Source organism: Echiichthys vipera (genome assembly GCF_963691815.1).
Source record: "Echiichthys vipera genome assembly, chromosome: 12".
Lineage (NCBI taxonomy): Eukaryota > Metazoa > Chordata > Actinopteri > Perciformes > Trachinidae > Echiichthys > Echiichthys vipera.
In genome coordinates this window covers 5,159,275-5,182,238 of record NC_139837.1, presented here as the reverse complement: position 1 = coordinate 5,182,238, position 22,964 = coordinate 5,159,275, and the positions used below count along the sequence as shown (strand labels likewise).

Genomic DNA, 22,964 nt, shown 5'->3' with positions numbered 1-22,964 from the left:
CGAGGGAGGATTTTGCCATAGCAAGTTACATCACTACCAAGAAGAGCCTTTTCTGTCGTAACTTTGTCCGATAGTCGTCCACCATTTTTTTACATTCTATGCGCAAAATGTCATCGTGTCATGATTTTCATCACTCTGCCTCTACCAATGTGCAGTCTAGTCTAGGATTAGCTTATATTTCCCCCTCTCTCTCATTCTATAATGAGCTGTTTTCATATTTTTTATTTGTTGTGTTTATTTTCCATTGATATATATTTATCTTCTATATAACATTTTAGCGTCTTTCAGATCATCGTTTTGGTTTATTCCGGCCCACAATGGTGCCGTTTCAGTTCAGCCTCGCCGCTCTTATCAGCGCCCCGTTTGGCCACAGAGGACAGCCTGCTGCGTACGGCTCCGTGAAATGATAAAAAAAATGGAGTATGAGCAGTGTTGCCCAGAGCCACGGAAGGATACTCTCATTTACGGTTCTGTAGAAATAGTTTGACGCATGGTGTGAGATGAAAATATTCCACATCCCATGGATACGTTTGATCGGCCTCTTCTGAAAATCTCTGCCCAAGCCAACATCTTGAATTGGACGAATTGGTCTCTTTGGTTTATAAATCCAAGCCAACACACTTGACACTAGTGATCCTACTACTACTACCCTCTCCCGAAACGATCCTCTGTCTCTGGAAGACTAGAATGTCCTCGTTTCTGGTGTGATGAAAGTACACTTGCATTCAGCCGCTAGTTTAAATGAGGAGGGAGGGAAAATGATAGGCGCTAACATCGTAGCACCTTTTGTTTTACTACTTCACCTTTTTTAACATGTAGGAAGCAAGCCAACAAGCAAAAACCCTTCTTTGACGCTCAACTGCTGAGTGGAGACATGGGAATTCTGTGGGACGATGAGCTTTCAGAGCATTAACAGACTTTGGCAGAACATTTTATTTTTTTCAGTGTCTGTCGGAGGTCAGAAAAGGTCAGGGGTCCCCCTTCACTTTGTAAACCTGCTTTAAAAAATCTGTCCTCTTACACATTTTCCACAGAGACTGTTCTGTAACACCGTGCCTTTCACAGTATATTTCCTTCTAGAAGGCCCGTAAAACATTATATAACACATGAACACTGAATCTTAAGCAGGTGAAACTGTAAGCCCAGAGAATAGCTGAGATTTGGCTTCTCGTAATCAATAATTTATACAGAAAAAGAAGCAAGTAGCGTGGTACAGTCCCATCAAAGAGAGGAGCCGAGGCAACCGTCTACGTACGCTGTACATTATTGGTAAAAATGTGGGTGTCCGTCCGGGTATTTCAACATCTTTTTCTTCCCCTTGCTGCTCTGTAGGGCAGAAAACATTACAGTGATGGTGTGTTTGAAGACAAGGGAAGAAAAGGTAACAAGAGAGAGAGAGAGCAAGAAAGAGAGAGGAAGAGGGAATAGGAATAGAGGTAGAAACACTGTAGCTCAGGGGGCTTACGAGTTTGCGTTCAGAGCTCTTAGATCCGAGCCCCTGCTGAAGGAGAGTAAAAGTGAGATATCAAACAACTCAGGAGTGATGAAAGAGAAGAGTAGAGAGGTGGAGGAAAGAGAAAGGAGAGTGAGGGAAAAGCTCTTTTCTCCCGTGTGTTGTGTTTTTTTTCTCCTCTCCTCGCTGCGTTTCAGTCGAGCGAGGGACGACCTTGCTGGGTAGAGCACAGCTCTTCTCTCTCTTTTAAGTCCCACTCACTCTCTCGGTTCCCTTTGAGGATCAGCCAGAGGGATCAGCAGAGGAGAGAGTGTGATAGGAAAATGGAGAAAGATGGAGAGAAAAGAGACAGGCGGCAGACATGTGAAAAACAAGAGGGAAGAGGAGGGGAGGGGAGGTTTCGGAGCGATGCGACCGACGAGACAAGAGTTAAAAACTGGAAAAGGTGGATTTAAAAAAGTGAGGTAGACAGGACGGCAGTGATGAATGGACGAACAATAGATAAATGATCGGCGATTGACACAATGATAAAATGATAAATTGCAAACAGGAAGAATCACAGGACACATACATGTGACAGCGTGTGCCCAAACCAAAGCTTGAGTTTTTTATATTATTATTATTATTAGGCTGGGGCCCTTCTGTGTGCATGTTCTCCCGGCGGGGTCCACCCTGGACAGGACGCCAGTTTATCGCAGGGTACATAGAGACAAACAGAGACAGACAACCATTCACACCTACGGGCAATTTTAGAGTCATCAATGAACCTAACACCTGCACGTCTTTGGACTGTGGGAGGAAACCGGAGAACCCGGAGAAAACCCACGCAGACACAGGGAGAACATGCACACAGAAGGACCCCAGCCGCGGACAGATGCGAACCTGGAACCTTCTCGCTGTGAGGTGACAGTGCTAACCACTACACCTTGGTCTCGCATAATATGTTTCTTCTAAACATATTTTACTGTGCTGTTTGGCTTTTATTTGAGAAAGTTTTTAACCCAGCTGCTATTGATTTTTTTGAAACCAAGCCCCGCCCTTTCGTTGCCGTGATTGGACGTAGGTCACGTGTCTTGGCTCTGATTGGTTGTAGATGTATCGTATTGTTCTGCACTGTTGACAACGCCCCTTTGGAAATAAAAAAATGAACTGAGACCAATAAGCATTTGTGATCAGACCAAGTAACATGCATACAGTGGCAGTGAAACATGAGTCGTTACACGGCCTGTTTAGACAGCTGTACTGATTAAAATAAAAGCTTTTGTTCGGCTTCACTGCAAACATATACACAGCAGCTGCTCCTCTGTTGCATTTATGACCAATTAGCTTCTCAACAGGTACTTGCTGTGGCATAGATCTGCACTTGCTGCTGCTACCTTGGTACCCAAGGGTTTCACCAGCCTGTGCCAAAACCAAAGCTTGAATTTTTTATATTATTATTATTATCTGTGTGGGTTTTCTCTCCGGGTTCTCCGGTTTCCTCCCACAGTCCAAAGACGTGCAGGTGTTCGGTTCTTTGATGACTCTAAATCACCCGTAGGTGTGAGTGGTTGTCTGTCTCTGTTTGTCTCTATGTGCCCTGTGATAGACTGGCGTCCTGTCCAGGGTGGACCCGATGTCAGCTCGGATCGGCTCCAGCCCCCCGCGACCCAGACAGGGACAAGCGGTTAAAGATAAATTAATTATTGTTATTATTATTATTATTATTATTTGCCTTTATTAGCGTGTCACCAAATCAAGCAGGAGAGAAATCTTAAGGATTCCAACTTTAAAAACTGTACACAGACAAAACAGCCGTATAGGGCATAAGAGAGCGTAGAAAGGTAGAATAGATGTGTGGACAGACGGAGGATACGAATAAAGTCAAAGAAAAGGAAGGAATTTACACGATGATTGATTTAAAGCTAGAATGACGAAAAGACTGCAAACATAAAGAACCTCAGAACATTCTGACACTGAATAGATGTAGTTGATATGACAGCCTGTACCAACACTGAAATCCAGTGGTGCCAAAACAAAAGCTGAGCCAATTTCTGTAGCTGTCCACAGCTATTCACCATTTCAGGAACTGAGAACTGATTTAAACAATTTCCGAAGCTGTTTTCATGTGAATTTCTGGCGTTATATGATATTGTGAAGCTCCTGAATGTCGCCGTCTATCAAACGCTCGCTAGAAAAGCAGAGAATGTGCAGGAACACTGCAACAAATGAGGCTTCCTCTTCACTGGATCCAATGCAGAGACAATGGGCAGCCACACACACTGAAGGCTAACAAGGGTCAGTAAGGACATGAACACGCGCACAGCGAAAGGCTGGCTCGCACACATCCTCATGCTAAATTAAGTAGCACCCACAATGAATAGGGTATGAATGCGCTCGTGCACAAACTAACTGTTTGTCTTCAAACAACAGCGAAGAAGACACACATCTTCGCCCTGGGTCATGAATTAACACACTCCCACACAGCTGACAAAAAGGTGCATAAAAAGCATGTAGCAGAGCATATTCATACGCTGCCTCAATATGCATATGTGCAAAAATCAAAAAAAGAGGTAACATTAAGCAGGAGAAAAGGGGGGTGGTAAATGAGAGCTCGGCTCTGCATTATGAGATGTTTCGTAGAGGGTTCGGATGAGGAGGGTTTGTTTTCTAGCCTCTCCTCCTTCATCAAACCCCCCGCCACTTCGCCCTCAACCACCCCTCTCCATTCCCAGCGCTGTAGCTTCCCCACTTCCTGCTCTCCACTCTACCGCCTTTAGCCTCCTTCTGTCTGTTCCCCTCACGCAACTGGCAGAGGAGGAGAGCCCCTAACACCGCTGCAACAGCTTCAGTCTGGTCTGGAAGCGAGGTAAGGTCAGTCTCCTCTAAGACACACACACACACACACACACATACAGCTCCATCATAAAACATGCAGACGTATGCAATGAACACACATATCTAAACCCTGAGGTACGCTGCTATTTCAACACCATAATAAAGCTTACGGAGAAAACCTCTTCTACAAAGAGGATTTTATGCGCAGGAAGGTGTCCGTCAAAACAGCACGATCCTTATTAAAACTTTATTAAAAGGACCAAGAATGCTTAGGACATGCAAGAAAAATATGAATATTAAAGCTTGGATCTTTGTATTCAGCACTTACGGTAAAAACATACATGAAACACCTCCCAAGGTTCGTGGTTAGTGTGTCTTGTAAAGGAGAGACATCATTCTCTCAGAGTATTGCTTAGATATGCTTTTACACATACACAGCACAGAAACAATTAAGATGATGTAGGACATGCAGGTGACCTCTGTTTTGTGTGGTGTAATTAGGGTATTTTGTTGCAGTCCCTGCATGGGGATAAGGTCCTGTCACAGTTCATTATTTACATATTGGAGGGGAGGAGCGTCTGCGTTTGTGTGTGTGTGTGTGTGCGCGTGTATCTGCTTTAGTGATTACACTGGAGAGTGAGACATAAGTGGGTAGACGCAGTGAATGAGAGAGAGATAATGTGCAAAAATGGGATGAAAACAGCAGGAGACAGAAGAGGGGAGAGGAAGGTTTTGATTAGTGTTCAAATGAAAAAAAAACGAGAGAAAAGGACAAAACAGAGGGGGTCAGAGAGGAGCGTGGAAGATGAGGATGAAATAGGAACGTGGTGAGACAGGGTGATGAGAGAGAGAGAGAGAGAGAGAGAGAGAGAGAGAGAGAGAGAGAGAGAGAGAGAGAGAGAGGGCGAGCAAGAAAGAGTGGTGATGGTGGGGTGGGAGGGAAGCAGAGGTCTCTTAACCTGGTGCGACGGGGCGTGTGCTTGTAAATAAACATCAGCCAGAGATTATTCTGAGCACGAAAGCCCGGACCGCTGGGCCCTGAGGTCAGAGTGGGCCCATACCTGGCGCTCTATATACACACACACACGCACACGCACACACAAACACAAACACACACACTCTATCTTATCTACAACCACACCTACAAAGACTTTGTGTCGAGAGCAAAGCCTATTCAAATACTGGTGCATGCACGCAAACACATGAAAACGGACACATGCATTTGGGATTTAAAAAAATAAATAAAGCGAGCATGCATCCAAACACACACTCAAACACCCAGACACCACACACACCCGAATGTAAACTGACAAATGCACACAAACACTAAATCTAGCCAGACAAAAAAATGGATTTGAACAAAGAGAATACGCACACTGCTCAAGTACCCACTCACAGTGCACGCACACACACACACACACACACACACACACACACACACACACACACACACACACACACACACACACACACACACACACACACACACACACACACACACACACACACACACACACACACACACACACACACACACACACACACACACACACACACACACACACACACACACACACACACACACAGTCTCTGTACTGTTAACACCCCAGATGTCTGCAGACATCCAGTCATCCCTAGCTCAGACGCCATGTGTCATCCATCTCATTTTTTTGTTCTTCCCTTGTTGTTTTTGAGGAACCGACTGATGAGTCCAGACACTGGGATTGTTCACAATGACATAAGACGTCGCCGGACTCACAGCACGCGCGCGCTAATCCGCCGACTGCATCGTGCATCCTCGAAATCAGAAGCAGAGCGAGTGGGCCCACATCACCTTCGGATGACCCTTTCTTTGCCCCTCTCTGTGAATCTGAACGTATCTCGTCAGTATTAGTGAGCTACTACAACAAACTTGGAGACCTTTGCATTGTCCTCTGATTCTGTAGGAATGATCTAAGAACAGTGAATCCTGGACGGTTCATTCAATGTTTATAGCTCGTACTTGGTGGCGTGACAGCAGTACTTTATAGAACTTTATAGTGAAATATGTTAATGAAAGACTCATTTTATGGATAAAGTGACACGAGAAACAGCGTCTTGTAGTGTCATCACACAAGTTCATTTAGACCGAAATGGTAAAAACAACACATTAGTCCATAACATCAAACTCTCATGTATTTGTAATGGAAAGAAAGAGTTGATAATATCCATTTACGTGAGGATGAATCCAGTTGATTTGGAATCATTGTTGAACTTTAAGGTTTTTTGGGCCCTTGCTTCTAAATCAAATTTGCTGTGTCACAGACTGAATACACAAGTAACTATCTCCTTCAAAACATACTTGTAAAGAAAGGATAGAAAAGGTATTTTCTGATGCAATGTGCTTACTGTTCAATGCTGGGCGAAAGGTAGAGCTTAGGGAAGACTTGGGTGGCCTCAGCGTCCTCGAAGCTCACTGAGAGAAGGGCCACATCTTCTCCAGGGTCCAACGCTGTGTCCTGAGAAAGACAAAGCCAGGGTTGGTAACGTTATTCAGTAAAACCACTTTTCATAGCCAAAACACCATAGAGATGAAGCTGGGACTCATTCACATAGCCACACTTGGGATTGTGAGAGTTAAAGCTGGGGAGTGCATGAAACTATCTAGTTTGTAGGAAGTTGACACGTTTAAAAGCCGATCCGCGTAGACGGAGTTCTGGACACCTGTCACTCGCCTGTTTCACAGAACACATAAGCTTTTATTTCCTTACCACCACTATTTGGTTTACATAGTCTGTTTTTTTTATTTCCCTGGCACTTGAAGAATCTTTGAATCAATAAAAAAAACAATTTGGATTTCTTCAAAAAAGTGACAAAATACTTTTGTTCAGGCAATTTTTTGTTATTAGCCAGTTGAAGACAGCTCAGCGTCCGCTGTCCCTTCACCTCCTCTGGACCTGCAGTTGACAGGCGGTTGGGTCTAAGGACAGAGGCGGCTGAACAGTTAAAGAAGAAGAAGAAGAAGAAGAAGAAGAAGAAGAAGAAGAAGAAGAAGAAGAAGAAGAAGAAGAAGAAGAAGAAGAAGAAGAAGAAGAAGAAGAAGAAGAAGAAGAAGAAGAAGAAGAAGAAGAAGAAGAAGAAGAAGAAGAAGAAGAAGAAGAAGAAGAAGAAGAAGAAGAAGAAGAAGAAGAAGAAGAAGAAGAAGTTCTTTATTAATCCAAAGGGGAAATTCAATTTTTTCACTCTGTTATTATTATTTTTCAGGTTACACACACACACACACACACACACACACACACACACACACACACACACACACACGCACACGCACACGCACACGCACACGCACACGCACACGCACACGCACACGCACACACGCACACGCACACGCACACGCAGGACCTATATACATGCATTTAATGGAGAGATGTCAGAGCGAGGTGGCTGCCAATGGACCGGCACCCCGAGCAGTTGTGGGTTCGGTGACTTGCTCAACAGCACCTCGGCAGTGCCCAGGAGATGAACTGGCCCCTCTCCAGCCACCAGTCCACACTCCATTCATGGTCCACACAGGGACTCCACCTATGCCGCCCCATGCTGCTTTTTTTATCAAAGCCACACTTGAAAAGTTTAAATCACTTTTCAACTTCAAAAGTTGATGGATGTAGCCACTTACTAGAATATGTATCTTATAAAAAAGATAAGAAATAATAAGCTATCTATGTTGCAGAGCCTTTTCCTCCTGAATCAATACCGGATTAAGATACACTTCTGTGTCCCAAAATGCTGAAGGAGATTGAGAAGAGACGAGGAAAGATACCAGAAGAAACATCTGTTTTGTTTCACGCCGCATTAGCTTCAACAGCTGCGGTTGAGCTGATGACTGGGAGCGCCAACCAAATCATGTGTGAGACGGATGCAAAGGCCACCCGGAGCTGCTCGCTGCAAACCTCGTCTGTCTCTCCGAGGTTCTAATTTCTCATTGTGTGATGTTTTTCCTAGAGCATGGCTACTTCTCAGGCACTGTCATTAGTGCAATTCCACATCAAGTACCGTTCTGGGCTCTCTTCCCCCAGACAGAGGCTCGGCGGCGTTAATCAAATGTCTTACAGATGGTTTGAACTCATCCATTTGTTATAATCGCTGCCCGCCGTGGTGAGAGGGAATCTAACCACCACACATGATGGACGGAGGCGAGGCGCAACCAGTTTGCAGCAGGGCTGCCCCCCCCCAACGTGATCAGGCTTATTAACTTATTACGCACACTCTGCTGATCTCTAAACCGAACTGACCGTTGGTTTGAGAAAAACACCACTGAGTGGGCGGGGAAAGATATTCCTTCACTGAACATTTTCCCTCCGAGTGGAGTGGAACTAATTTTTCTGCATGTAATCTAATGATTTTGACCATTGTGTTTAATTAAAGACAAACATGATGGATTCATAAAAAGCAACAACATCAATGTTAACGCAACACGGAATACGAATAGTGTAGAAGAGACATTAAGGGCGCACTCACACTGTCCTTCTGCGCCGGGCCAAAACAGGTTTCGCCTAGTGCGTTTGACCAGAGTGAGTGCTACTGCGGCCAGCTGGCCGTCCACGATGAAAATATTTAAAAACAGTCGACAAGATGCACAAAAACTCCGAGGTCTATGGAAAGATTTGGAAACAAAGTGACGCAGCGCGATGACGTCAATCAATGCCTGTGACGTGTTACGGCGTGATGAAGTAGGCAGCAAGAAGCATTTGCGCGAGGCCCAGGCAGTGTGAGTACAAACGGGCCTGGAGGGGGGGACAAGTACCCTAAAGCCCGGGGCGCGGAGCGGAAGGACAGTGTGAGTGCACCCTAATAAACAGTATCCACAGTACATTTATACTGCAGCACACGCCGACATCAGCGGTCACAACATCGGCTGCAGCTCCGCCGACTATCGTGCAGTGTGCCTTGTCGTGGCAGATGCATTATGGGGTAAAGACAAAGAGTAGAGGGAAGGCAGTGAAAGACAGCGGGGTGTGTGGCATCCAGAAGTGTTGCCTGATGGCATCAGCTCACATCAATATAGTGCGCATCAGTACACAAGAGCTGCCCTCTGTCCCACAGCAGCGCTCGCGGCTTCTGCCTCTGACGATATGGGACAGACGGGGACAGGCGCGGCGATACGGGGCGCGGGGATTTGGGAAAAGATTGTTTTGCTCCAGTTTGTAGCTGTCAAGTCCCGTTCTCATCTTTAAATGTGATTTAATGGATGCTTCCTTCGGACTGGGACCGAGTAAACAGACGGATGAGAACCAACAGGAAGGTGAGAGGGCCAAAAGAGGAACATAGGGCGGCTCTGGGGGGACCGCAACAGAACGTCCCTCGACGTGGTCGGACTACGGACGCCGTTGAAGGGAGAGCCTCTTTGTGGCATGATTCAGACTCATCTCATCCCAGCAGAAAGCGAAGAGCTGTCACGAGTCATAGTGCATCAGTGAAACAAACAAACCTAAAATAAAGGCCGACCCTGTAACTTTTAGACTTTGCCATTCTAAATAAATGTGATATGCAAAGGAGCTGACACCTCATAGATACGTATACGTTGTGCCAAGTTTAGTTATGATAAGTTGTACTTCAAACTTTACCTCACCTTTATGTATAACAAGGAAGTAACGTACACTGTCAGACAGGGAATCTCTTCCAGTGTATGAGGCTAAGATAATTTAAAGAAGAATAGGAGTCTAGACTCCGCAGGGGTGTCAAAGTGATCCAGTAAAGGGACGCTGTGGCTGCAGGTTTTCATTCCAACCAAGCAACAACACACCTGATCCAACAAATCAACTGTGTGAAGACTATTCGGGTGATAATGTTCACTTTAGTGTGCGTCCTCGAAGAAGACGTTAGGAAAGCTTCCGCTTTATCAGAGGCGCAGATGAGCCTGATGTCTTCAATTAACTAGTTTTTTTTAAAACAAACTTTATTGTCAACGATATTATATTACAACAACATGAATACCAGTACAGGGAGGAGTTTTACAATGTGCCCATAAATATACAGATTACAGTTTAATTGCATAACAGTAAATAACCAACTGAAATCACCAGTGTCAGAGTTGTCTGTAGTGTTCTTTAAGATATGAGAAGTCTTTATGAGGCTTGACACGTCAGGAGGGATGGGAATCTCAGGCCTATCACGCTTCATTCATTATCTCTCACGAGAAAACGGAGGGAAATTATCTCGTTATCATGAGAAAACGGAAGAAATAAAATGTATGTAATGAATGTCCGCTTAGGGCTTCCGTAGTTAACATACAAACCAATGTAAATAAACAGTCTGTCCCATAGCAACCGCCTCATATGCACAGACAGGAGGGCCTATTTCACTGTCAACATTACGCACTGTAACTTTCTTATTTCCAGACTTCATGACCGTTTTATAAAAGCAATAGCTCACCCCATGCAGTGGTATGTTGTGATTATATCACAGCTAAGAGGGTTGTCGCTCCTCTGCTTTGCGCCGGGCGGAGCGACGCCCCTCACCTGTGATATAATCACAACATACCACTGCCTCAAGTGAGCTCTTGCTCAAGTGACTCGGTCCAAGCCGCTTTGTTTGTTTCTCATTTTCAGAGCCAGGGCTGCAGATGAACACCAGATTTCTGTCTCGGTGCACTCAGAACAGCAACACAAACGCTTGACTCGACAGCTGGTTCTGGTTGTGGAATACACAGTGTGCTGAAGTGTTGTCCTCGCAGTGCCTCTGTAATTTAAAGGCATTTAAAAAATCCTCTTCATTTACTCGTCCCAAAACTTTTCAGATTTATACAGGATGTTGTGAGAAGGTAGCTTAACGAGAACAAAAGTTGACCTTTAAACCTGCCTGCCTTGAAACCATTACTTACACTGAAACAGAAGAGCTCTTCCCTCTGTAATGAAATAAAAGCCCCCGAATGCCCATTGATGTTTCTGAGCACACATACATGTATCTTAAGCACTTTTAACCAAATACACTTGGGGGCAACTGCTGCTTGCTTTTGCAAAGAGTTGAGGCTCGAGAATGGACATTTAAAAAAGCTTTGGCTCCACAGGCTACGGGCGGGCCTTAATGAAGAGACTTCTTCATTGGTAAGTAATGAGCACTGAAATGGTCTCGGTCAGAGGACTGCAAGACGAGGAGGGAGTCCTGCAGGGGTGGAGGTTGGACGTCAAAGCAGTATTTACTACATGCCTTTGGGGGATGTGACTCAACTGCTCAAGGACTGGATTTATAAAGCGGGCAAAGAGTGTGCACACTTGGACATCCAAGGTCAGGGGGTGCCTCCGAGTCAAACCCTTTCACGTGGCCACCACCCCGCGTCTTCCATCCTCTTTACTCTTTCAGACACATCGGTGCAAGAACACGCACGTACACACAAACGCACAAACCCTTTTCCTTGTGTCCGTCCTTGTGTCTCCTGATGCCCTGGCCTCTGGCATCTCCTCTGTGTTGCATGTGACAGGTTGGAGATGTGACAGCTGTCCTTATGCCAGACCAAGTCTGGCCAAAGTCACAACACACACAAACACACTCATCCGCAAATACTATATAGGGGCTCTACTGCAGGGCTAGTAGGGAGGAGGTAAGGGCACTTTGTCCGCCTTCTTCGCCCAACTTTAAATGTCATGCCCGCCGTAATGGGGAGACTTGACTGACAGCAGGGCTGTTGTGCAAGGACGTGTCCAGCTCCTAGGCGAGCAGCTTTGAGTGCCCCCGTACACACGCTGGACACATTAAGTACAAGGCAGCGGCTTCAGTTCAGGTAGGATATTTTGAGGAACTCTGGTTCTTCACTTGCTGATCAAGGCGAACTAAGGGTGATTTCACAACCAACCTGTTTGGTTCCATTAAAACAAACTGGCAGCCCAAACAACCGGACAGAGACCGCTTTAAATGAGGGTCTGGGTGGAAAAAAGTGGAAAAAATAATGTAGATAGGATGTACGTGTTCAGCAAGAATTTCAAAGCGAAACTGCTGTTAGTGAAGTGGTCAGAAAGCATTCTGTATAAGCGATGTATAGATTTATGTAAATCATTTGGTAACGATGGTGAACATCAGGGTTTCCACATAAAAAACAAATTCCATGACCATAACAAGGAATAACAGATAGATAGATACTTCATTCATCCCCTCAGGGAAATTCAATGTGTCCCATAGCTCACAGTACACATAATACGTACACCATAAAAAAGACAATCATTTCAACAATAAAAGAAATATGAATAAATAACAATATGAATAAAGAATAATACGTGTTAGGTTAATTGGTGTCTCTAAAAAAAAATTGCCCGTAGGTGTGAATGGTTGTCTGTCTCTGTGCGTCTCTATGTGCCCTGCGATAGACTGGCGTCCTGTCCAGGGTGTACCCCGCCTCACGCCCGATGTCAGCTGGGATCGGCTCCAGCCCCCCCGCGACCCCGACCCCGGGATAAGCGGTTGAAGATGAAGATGAATGACAGTAATAAAAGAAGTGATAAAAGAAGTGAGGAGGTGGAGGGTGGATTGGGTTGGGCCTGACACCAGAGCCAAAGTCAGCGGCCCCTGTTCTCCACTGAACTGTTGAACAGCCTGATGACCGTAGGGACGAAGGCACAAAGATAACTGTATATTATACTTTACTCTATATTTTAATTATTGTGTGAATATGTTATATGTACCTTCAAACTAAAGGCACAGTTAATACATTTTATATTCTATATTTAAAAAACAGATTGCTTTACAAACACTTACAACAGCCTGGCACTGAAGTTGTATGTAATGCATCGGTGTATTTTTAGTGCATTTGATTATAAACTCATTTCTGGATGCAAGTCTGAAAAACAATTCGGCAGCATTTGTAGCTCACATGCTACGTCAATGTATGTATCGATCAATTTGTCTCAACATTTCAGGTTTAAACTCTATTCAAACATAATTTCAGCGAGCTGCACGGTGGCTCTTTGTTCAATTTCCAACAGAGGAGCACAAAAATGTTTTTGGGGGGGCTGGTGGCACAGTGGTTAGAGCAGTCGCCCTGTATAAAAAGGCTGAAGGTCCTTGAGGCAGCAGCTGCGGGTTCGACTGTGGTCCTTTGCTGCATGCATCTCTCTCTCTCTCTCTCTCTCTCTCTCTCTCTCTCTCTCTCTCTCGCTCTCTCGCTCTCTCTCTCTCTCTCTCTCTCTCTCTCTCTCAAACTGCTAAATGTTCGCTGTCAAAAGCAGCGACACGAGTTGAAATAAAAAGCATTGACCAGTTCAAAATGAAACGTTAAAAACTATAATCTGTATAGTCCTACAACAGAATGTAGTGAATGAATGTCTGACATACTAAATTATATGTTCGTGCCTGCCTTTTCATTTTCAAGTTTGACGGAGACTTACGCCATCACAACCCCGAGGGTGGGGAAGCACAGGGTCAAGGTGGCAGCTGCCAAAACGTCTCATTGCATGACATGAAATGTTCTGATTGAGAAAGAGAGTTGAGGATATTGTTCCTAATGATGTGGTGCTGCTGCTGCTGCTTGTGGGGAGGGGGTGAGCAGAGATGTGGTGTACTCCAGGGGCCATGATGATCCCGCTTCCTCCACCTCAAAATACAGAACATGCAAGCGCAAGCAAAAGTCACTACGACCCCAAATGGCACACATGTCCAAGAGGTTCTAATGTCCTTTTCTGACCTATCCCGTGTCTGTCCCTCTTTTTTTCAAACTCTCCATTCCAACAAACTCTCAGCTCATGTTTAAACTGATGTGAAACAGCCACGGTGGATGATTAACCAGGCGACTTTGTGTCACCACATAGTTGTACCCCGTGCCAGGGCTCAATTTTGTCATGAGGACAATAGGCGAGAGATTACAGAGCACACATGCTCCACCTGGAATCACGGTGGTAGAACAGGACCCGGACACACCTAAACACGGCCCCGTTGCCACAATCACAAAAGCTGTGTGCATGGGGAGTGTTTGCAAACCGAAGAATGAGAATATACTCGCGTGCGTGCCTCTGTCTGTCGAGCATTAAAGCCTTTTAGTACGACGGGTGTGGCAACCAATGATAATCTATCCAGAATGATCCCAAGTTAACTGGTTAGTCGGGCTTCATGTCTGTAATGTGAAACACACAGAGAAACAATGAGTGTTGAGTAGTGCCCATTAACAGTTTCCAAAGAGTACAAAATAGAACAGAACTGAAAACTGCAGGATTCAAAGACAATGTCAGCAGCTGTGTTTCCAATTTCAAACAGGCCTTTAAAAATGTTTTACCACAGTAAGAAGTAGGCTGAGTTTCCTCCAGATTAACGATAATTTAGTCAGTAAGGAAGTAATGGGTGATGAGGCAAAGCTTACTTTGATGCAAACACAGTGGCTGCAATTAACCAACACTAATGTTTCCAGTTATGAGGCTAAGCTTTCTCTGTAGGGCTGCAACTAATGATTATTTTCATGAGTTAATTCATGAATTAATCGATTGTTTTTGGGCCTAAAAATGTGAGAAAATTGCGACAAAAGTCAATCCGTCTTGTTTTGTCCACAACTCAAATTTAACTCCATGATCATGACATAGATCACCATTTACCCTGGCCTTTCAAGCGTCGCTTTAACCGAGTATAATGGAAATAAAAGAGTGGACTGAAAACAAGTCACGAGTGCAGTGTGTTGCAAAATACTTAACCAGTGATGCCCAAGCACCCACACAGTGGGAAAGATATTCAATGAGACACCTATTACTGAGTCATAACCCTGGGTGAAACACGGGTTAATACAACCAGCTGGGCCAACAGCACAGTCACTGAGTCATCGGAGGTGACAGTAAAAGCACAGAATCAAATAGTAAAGCATGCTTAACTGTATGTAGACCTCCTACTGCAACGATGCCGGCTACTAAATAAGTTTGTGTACGTTTTATTCAATATCCTTCTTTGTGTCAATAACTGTCCGATGACCAATAGATGTTCCACTGAGACATTTAAGCGAGCTGATCATTATATCACTGCAACACGAGTCATATGTGTGACTGTGGCCAAGTGTCACTTATAGTGTGTCACTAATAGCATGTCACTGCAATGATCTGGTCTTTGCCGCACTGTCTGTATGAATAGCAAGTGTGCGATGCTAGGGCTGCAAGCCACAAGGGTGACTCAAGTGTGTGTGTTTGCATGTGGATAAGTGCACGCCTGTGTGTTTCAAGAAACGAATGAAGGCATGTAGTATGTTCACACTGATGACATAATACAGGGTGACCTATAAGTCAAGCGCCATCTGGCTTTTAGACCTTGTGGTGACAGTATTATGTGTAACATCTTACATCTCAAATGTACAAGGGAGCTTCATTTTACAGTGAATACAAAAGAGCGTTTTCCTTCTAATATAAGCTTACTTTGGAGGTTTGATGTAAAAAAGTGAGAACTTTAAGCTGAAAAGGCTCGCCCGGTCTGGTTATTGTGACATTTTCTGGGGGGGAATAATTGTAATTGCATTAATGTTGCTTCACTGACAGTGTTGCAGGGTGTTTTTGTCCCAATGCACCGTTAATGAGACTAATCGGGTCATTTGAACCACTGCAGCCCCTTACCCCTATTTGGGACCAATGGGACGTTGGGCCTAAATAACCGTGAAATAAAGACATTTACTGAAATTACAAATAATTGACATTTTTCACGAGGATTTTTCTCCGTACAAACCACCCGATACAGAGGGATACCACATTTGACACTGCCTATTGGTCCATGCTGTATGAGAAGAGAAGGATATTGGTCCTTTAGCTTGACAATGTTGTCCATTTTGAAAGCACAAAACTAAAAACATTTGCATTTATCAATCGATCTTAAATGAACGGCGGCACATATGTTGCGCATTGCTTCGGAGAAATGAAAAAGGAAGACGGAGAAGGAAACGTCTTTGCTTTAGGTAAGTAAAGGCCATGACGAATGAGCACAGACGGGCAACGTATAGGGATGCGATTTCACCCTGAAGCTACTAATGTGTTAATAAAAAGCCTACAGAAGGCAACAGAAGGCGCGCAGAAGGACAAGGAACCGAGAGGTAAATGAAAGCTGAACAACATCAGGGTTGGAGTCATGAAAAAAACAGAGGATTAGTAAGAAGAGACGTTTGGAGGTGTTACAGGAAGAAGAGAAAAACATATAGATAGTGTACAACTTGATACAGAGCGAGGGCGGAAAGTAGGCCAGATAGAAGTAATTCCATGGAGGCGTGGAAGTGTGGGGGACGGAGGAAGAACAGGGAAGGGGGGGGGGGGTGTTCTCCTGAGACTGTAATGCTGGAAACCTCTCAGCTGGGGGTAAAAGAAGGTGGGTGGGAATTCTTCATTTGGAGACGCGGCGTGGGTGGTTATGGGGGAGGGTTAGGGTGTGTGATCGCGGATTCAACGAGGGAGACAGGAGGCGGGCATGACCTTTGGTATCAGGGAGTCATACTGGGGTCACTGGAGCATTAGGGAGCGGATTTGAGCTCTGTGCTCTCTAACCGCTCCTCCTAAGGCTGTGATTTCCCTTTAAATCACCTACTCCACGGAGGACGCCGAGGTCCTATCCTTCATCTGCTTGAATAATCTCGAATAATCATTTACTCTTCACTTCAAACGGAGGTGACGGAAGCAACCTATGTTACATGTCTTCTTAAAGGCATGTGACATTTCCTGATGTAGAAGATGAGTGCTTTGCTTATATGTACTCGTGGGGCTGTGAAGAACATCAGTGAAAGGGGGATGGGCTTTTTTTTAACAGGCAGGCAGAAGTGGAACCGCTAAAAATCTGTATTTGTCTCAATTAAAACAAGTAGAAATGCCACAGTCATTGCATATACTGCATGTTTTCAGCATAGCAAAACAACAAATTAAAAAAATACGATCAAATAAAACAAGTGTCATCACTACGGAGATGAGACATACCAAGTAAATATGTTCCCTGATTGCCTGTTTGCGTTATGACATCATGAGGCAAGAGATGACTCAGTTACAGCGAGGAATATGTTGTTTATCATGTTCAGACAATTATTAATTCACCAGCGTCAGAGGCATTCTGTGGCATTAGTCACCGCATATGGTCCGACACCTAGTTATGATGTGATGAATGGGCATTGATGTGTCATCATCAATGGGATACGAGTGCACTAAGGTGTCTCTGATGAATTCTCACCTCTGATGAGGATTACTAGCCCGGTATGGCAGCACTGCTTAAAAGAACATTTAAATTTGAAATGGGAAAATATTAAGGAGTCGGCTAGAAGATGGGAGCCGTCATAAAGCAAAGACCAACTGAAAGAAATAAAAGGTCGAGAAGCTCACGTTTTCTGTTGTCGCAAATCACCTCATCATACGACTGGGGTCGGGTGCCACTAGTCATGTGTCACAACAAGAAGGATGGCAAATGCTAGACTCTTCCACCTCGGGGGCGTGACCTTTTTGACAACCCATCTGTCAATGCATCAGCAGTGTTGTTGCCGCGAGTGATGGGTCAGTGGATGGGAGTGTAGCAACGGAGGTGAGGACGTGCGACGCAAAAGGCAATTTCCATCTGTATCCAAACAGACACCCGAACCCCCTGACCTTTTCCACTTCATTTACACTTGTGGCTTCACTGTGTCCTGAATCTTCAATAACGTCAATAAAATCACTTGGTGGACACGGTAGGTATCATAAATCATAAGGTCACCCTTATTAAAAATGTAATTAGAAATCACAGCAACAGCAAGGAACACAGAGAAGCCCTGTGGAAATGTTGGAGAAATGGTGGAGATGGTCATTTATACGTCCAAAAACAGGCTATTACATAATCAAACCTACATTTGCTGTTGTTGTGGCTGTTATACAGATGCACAGCAATGTTAACTGTACAAGCAACAAACACTTTCACTTTCTACTTGTAATAGGCTTAAAATGTGAGGATTTTTTTTCCTGTAAAATAATGATTGAACTGTCACTGTGGCAAAAGTAACATTACAGTTAGAGGTATAACTGTAGTAACCTGCTGTCAATTCACTGGTGAAGTCAGCAGCTCCAGCAGGGGACCCCAAACTTCCCTTTCCCGGGCCACATTAACCAGCTCTAACTGGGGGATCCTGAGGCGTTCCCAGGCCAGTTTGAAAGGACGTTCTTGACCTCCAACAAAAAGGAATCAATTACCAACAAGTACAAATGTGAATCGACAAACCACAGTCTCAGGGTGCGTCCACACGATCGAAAACAACCTTTTGTTTTTCTCTGTCGTTCTTAATAAGGTTTGCCTCCACACGGCCTCAACTCAGGAAATATCTGCATCCGCTTTAGTAAAGCCCAGGCCTGGATGTGGCGCTGTAACTATCACAGAAATACACCAACAATGGAGAAGAAGAGATAGGGAGACGCTGTGTAGGCTATGACACAAACACCAGCGTGTTTCTGGCCAAATCTCTTAACTGTACAGGCAACAAACACTTTCACTCTCTACTTTTAATAGGCTTAAAATGTGAGGATAAATAATGTAAAATAATGATTTGAACTGTCACTGTTGCCAAAGTAACATTACAGTTAGAGGTATAACTGTAGTAACCTGCTATCAATTCACTGGTGAAGTCACTTGAAAGAACGTTCTCATCTCATCTTCAGCCTCTTATCCGGGGGCAGCAACTCCAGCAGGGGACCCCAAACTTCCCTTTCCAGGGCCACATTAACCAGCTCTAACTGGGGGATCCCGAGGCGTTCCCAGGCCAGTGTGAAAGGACGTTCATGATGGAAATTCTCCACGATTAACTTATTGTGAGTGTTTTGCTTCGTCTTCCATGATAAAGTCGTCCGGTTCCTACAGGACTTAAGTGCACAGCTGCTTTCAGCCATTCATCTTAATTAGACCTCAGCTCGTTTTGAAGTTGGGTATAGAGAAAATGACGTGACATCACCAGACACTATGTACGAACAAGTGTCTGTAGAGTGCGGGAGGTGTGTATCAAGCACAGCCTGCACACGCCCACACAGTCTTCACGCTTCTTAATAATGGTATTAGTGAGATGCTGCTTTGTTTTAATATACATTTAATCTGTTTCCATGCATTCATCTGAATTCACTGTAAATTAAAATGTTAAAATAGCTTTAAGTTAACACTGGTGCAATATATCAAATGGCAACATTTATGTTTAATAGTGTACAAGGTAATTTACAAATTAAATCAGATGAAAAACACCCTCTCTGAGCCAGCAGCAGGGTGCTACTGGAGTTTAACAGTAATGGTTATGTCATCACCCAAAGGTCGAGTTCCAATATTTACATTGGCTCTCTGGGTGTTTCAGGGCGTGGGCATCACTAACCACAAATTGATATTTACTACAGCATGGATAAAGTACTTTCTGGTCTCCTTGGGCTTTCTATTTTTAGGATTTGGACGGAGGTTACAGTACATCCAGCGGTCTACATGTCCAGTCATAACTATTCCAGGCAGTTTGCTGGAGTAATACAGTACACTAACTTATAATGACCTCATACCTTTGTGACTTTTCTACAGAACTCCGGTAAGATAAGTGCGGTAACTAATACAGTGTGGTAAACTGCAGGGTAATCAGGAAATACTCAGAGAACTGTAACTTACAGATAGCTGCATTCTTCTCATCCTACATACTGAACTCTCAGGGCGCACTCACACTGTCCTTCCGCACCGGGCCAAAACAGAATTTTCGGCTAAAGCCTAGTGCGTTTGACCAGTGTGAGTGCAACTGCTTCGCGCATAGCTGCGGCCAGCTGGCTGTCCACGGCCGGTCTGAGAGAGGTGGGCTTTTGTAGAGCGTGTTTGCACGTGTACGAGCACTAGCGTGCGCACGTGTACGAGCACAAGGCCTATGGCGGTTCTGACGTCATTTATGTGCGCCTGTTTGGACATAGGAAACAGAAGGAGGGACCATGCGCGGACATTTAACGACAACAACAATGGCGGCGAAAGGTTCACGTTGGTGTGATGCGGAGGTGGAGTGTTTACTGCAGATTTGGTCGATTTAAATATTCAAAAACAGTCGACAACACGCACAAAAACTCTGAGGTCTACGGAAAGATTTGTAAACAAAGCCACGCATTGCGATGACGTCATCAATGCGTGTGACGTGTTACGGCGTGATGACGTATAGGCAGGCAAGAAGCATTGGCCGAGGCCCAGGTAGTGTGAGTACAAACTGGCTGGCAAGCGGGGGGAGAGGGAGGGGGAGACAAGTACCCTAAAGCCTGGGGCGCGGTGCGGAAGGACAGTGTGAGTGCGCCCTCAGACTTCATTTAAAGTGCCTGAGACTTTGCAAGTGTTAAAAATAGAGTCTGCAAAATGGGACAGTTCCTTCACCCCACAAGAGGTTTCCCCTTGTTAGAGGTTCTTCAGGCCTGGTAACACCTCTGGGTTACCTAGGAAGAGCAGGAATACTAGGATGGATGGATGGATGAATGGATGGATGGATGGATAAATGGGATGGGAAGGGATGGGGGACAGTTGGACACTTGTTAAATCACATAATCGTTGCCCCTATTTCATATATATTTTGAGTGTCATTGAGAGTCATTTTTTAAATATAACAATACTCTATAGTACTGCTAATGTTTGGTCAATATGGACGACACCAAATCTCTATCCAGTAGTGATGCCTTCATTTCTCCCAGAATAAAGAAGCAGTGCTTTGAAAGAGCATGCGGTTGAAAATCCCCGGCTCACTCAGCTGTATTCCTAATGATGAATTCATTGACTTTAATAGAAATTCATTAATCTCACTCGTTAACAAAAGTGTTTTTTAACATGGCTAGACACACAAGAGTCAAACACTTGAAAGGAGAGGATGTGGAAGGAGGGGGAAAACATTTAAGGACATTTAATTTCGTCTAATGACAGTTTTGTATGCAAGTTTGGAAGGTCACTGATCCCTCTCGCACTTCATAAATGTCATTTGAGAGTGGGATATGCTTTTTGAACGACGCGGTTACACAGGGACACCAATGGTTTGCAAAGCTTTGAGCAAGGAGAGCTCCATTTGAAACTGCTAAGAAATACTGTATACATAAATATAACAGTCACTGACTAACAGGTTTTCTGTTGTAGCTGAAGCTTTACATTTGCAGCTGCAATTCTGATCAAGTGCTTTCACTACAGCAGGTGCTTCTTAAGGGAGGCCTAAGAGATCAGTCACAAGAACTGATGATTAAAAACATTATTTGTTTACACGCTAGTACACAGGTGTTCTTTGATTTCGGTGCTATTGCTCCGTATAACCGGGCTGTACTTTAATCGTGACAGTCCGAAACACGAGATGAAAGCGTATTACTTTTAACAGGAGCAACTTCGTCCAGACTCCTTTTAACTTTTCTCATCGTGTGACATTTTCTCAGAAGGCTGAAACCTGTGGAGTACCAGATGTTAAAACACCTGGCACTGATCACGGCAGGCTTTTTTCAAATCCATGGAGCTTATGGACAAGACAGATCGCATACAAAGTTCTTGACCTCAGACAAAAAGGAATCAATTACCAACAAGTACAAATGTCAATAGCCAAACCACAGTCTCAGGGTGCGTCCACATGATCGAAAACAACCTTTTGTTTTTCTCTGTCGTTCTTAAAAAGGTTTGCGTCCACACGGCCTCAACTCAAGAAATATCTGCATCCACACGAAACCAGTGAAACGGGCTAAAAACGCTGTAGTTCACATATGAGGCCTGGATGTGGCGCTGTAACTGCCACAGAACTACACCAACAATGGAGAAGAAGAGACGGGGGAGACGCTGTGTAGGCTATGACACAAACACCGGCGTGTTTCTGGCCAAATCTGGCGACTTCCCAAAACCTCATCCGTCCAGAGAAATCTAGCGACTGCTTCTGGTGTTAGTGGAGACTTTTGTGGTGTTTTTGACTCTGATGCACGAATCACTCTCCAGTTAGTGTCCTCAACGAGCCCCGTCCCAAAGCACTCACAGTGTCGCTAGATTTAGCTAGTTTTCACATCTTCTTAGCAAGTTTATTTATAAAAAGTGACTAGTGACCAATTTAGCGACGTATTCAGATCATCGGGGAAAAGGGAGAAATATGTGGTCGGCCCAATTCATTCCCATGCATTTGGCTCCAAGGTGGGACGATGACAGCATCGTTTAACAAAGTATGTGGTTTTGCCGTACAGACGACAACGCCATGAGTTTTCAAATCTTCCCACTCGGGAAGTACTCCAGTGGACAGTGGAATTATGTTTTTGAAATGTCAATTGAAATAAACAGAGAGATCCACAAACAATCATGGTACTAGCTATAATCCTTAAGATTTAGTTCCTGGTTGATTTGTCGACAGTCAGGTGATATTAAAGCAGCATAGCAGCATAACAGCATGTGTGCTTTAATGTCAATACAGCATGTGAAATTACTAGAGAAGAGCAACTGCTGTATCAATTTACTGTCAGTTCTAACCTCAGCGACAAATGCATTTCCTATTATACTCCTATTTCACAGCAAAGGCCACTCTAAGTGACTTGAATAGTTTTATTGTAATGTCATTTTAAAAACAGGGTTTTATTTCATACTCTAACAATGAATTAATGATGGATGGATGGATAATGTATTCATATATATATATATATATATATATATATATATATATATATATATATATATATATTTTTACAAATCAGTTTATATCAGAGAGGAATTGGTCTTTTGGACTTTGGTCGTTGGATAATAACCCACAACCCACTGTATCCTTCTCTTTTGCAATTACAACCCTTCT

At 44.2% G+C, this 22,964-nt stretch overlaps 1 protein-coding gene across 1 annotated transcript in view; it reads right to left on the bottom strand.

Moving 5' to 3' along the window:
* Window positions 1–22,964, bottom strand: part of babam2 (BRISC and BRCA1 A complex member 2) — an 86,231-nt gene that overhangs the window by 24,379 nt on the left and 38,888 nt on the right. The window contains exon 7 of the mRNA XM_083923934.1: window positions 6,659–6,768. Within this exon, the coding sequence (XP_083780060.1) occupies window positions 6,659–6,768 (110 nt within the window). The remainder of the gene's footprint in view (window positions 1–6,658; window positions 6,769–22,964) is intronic.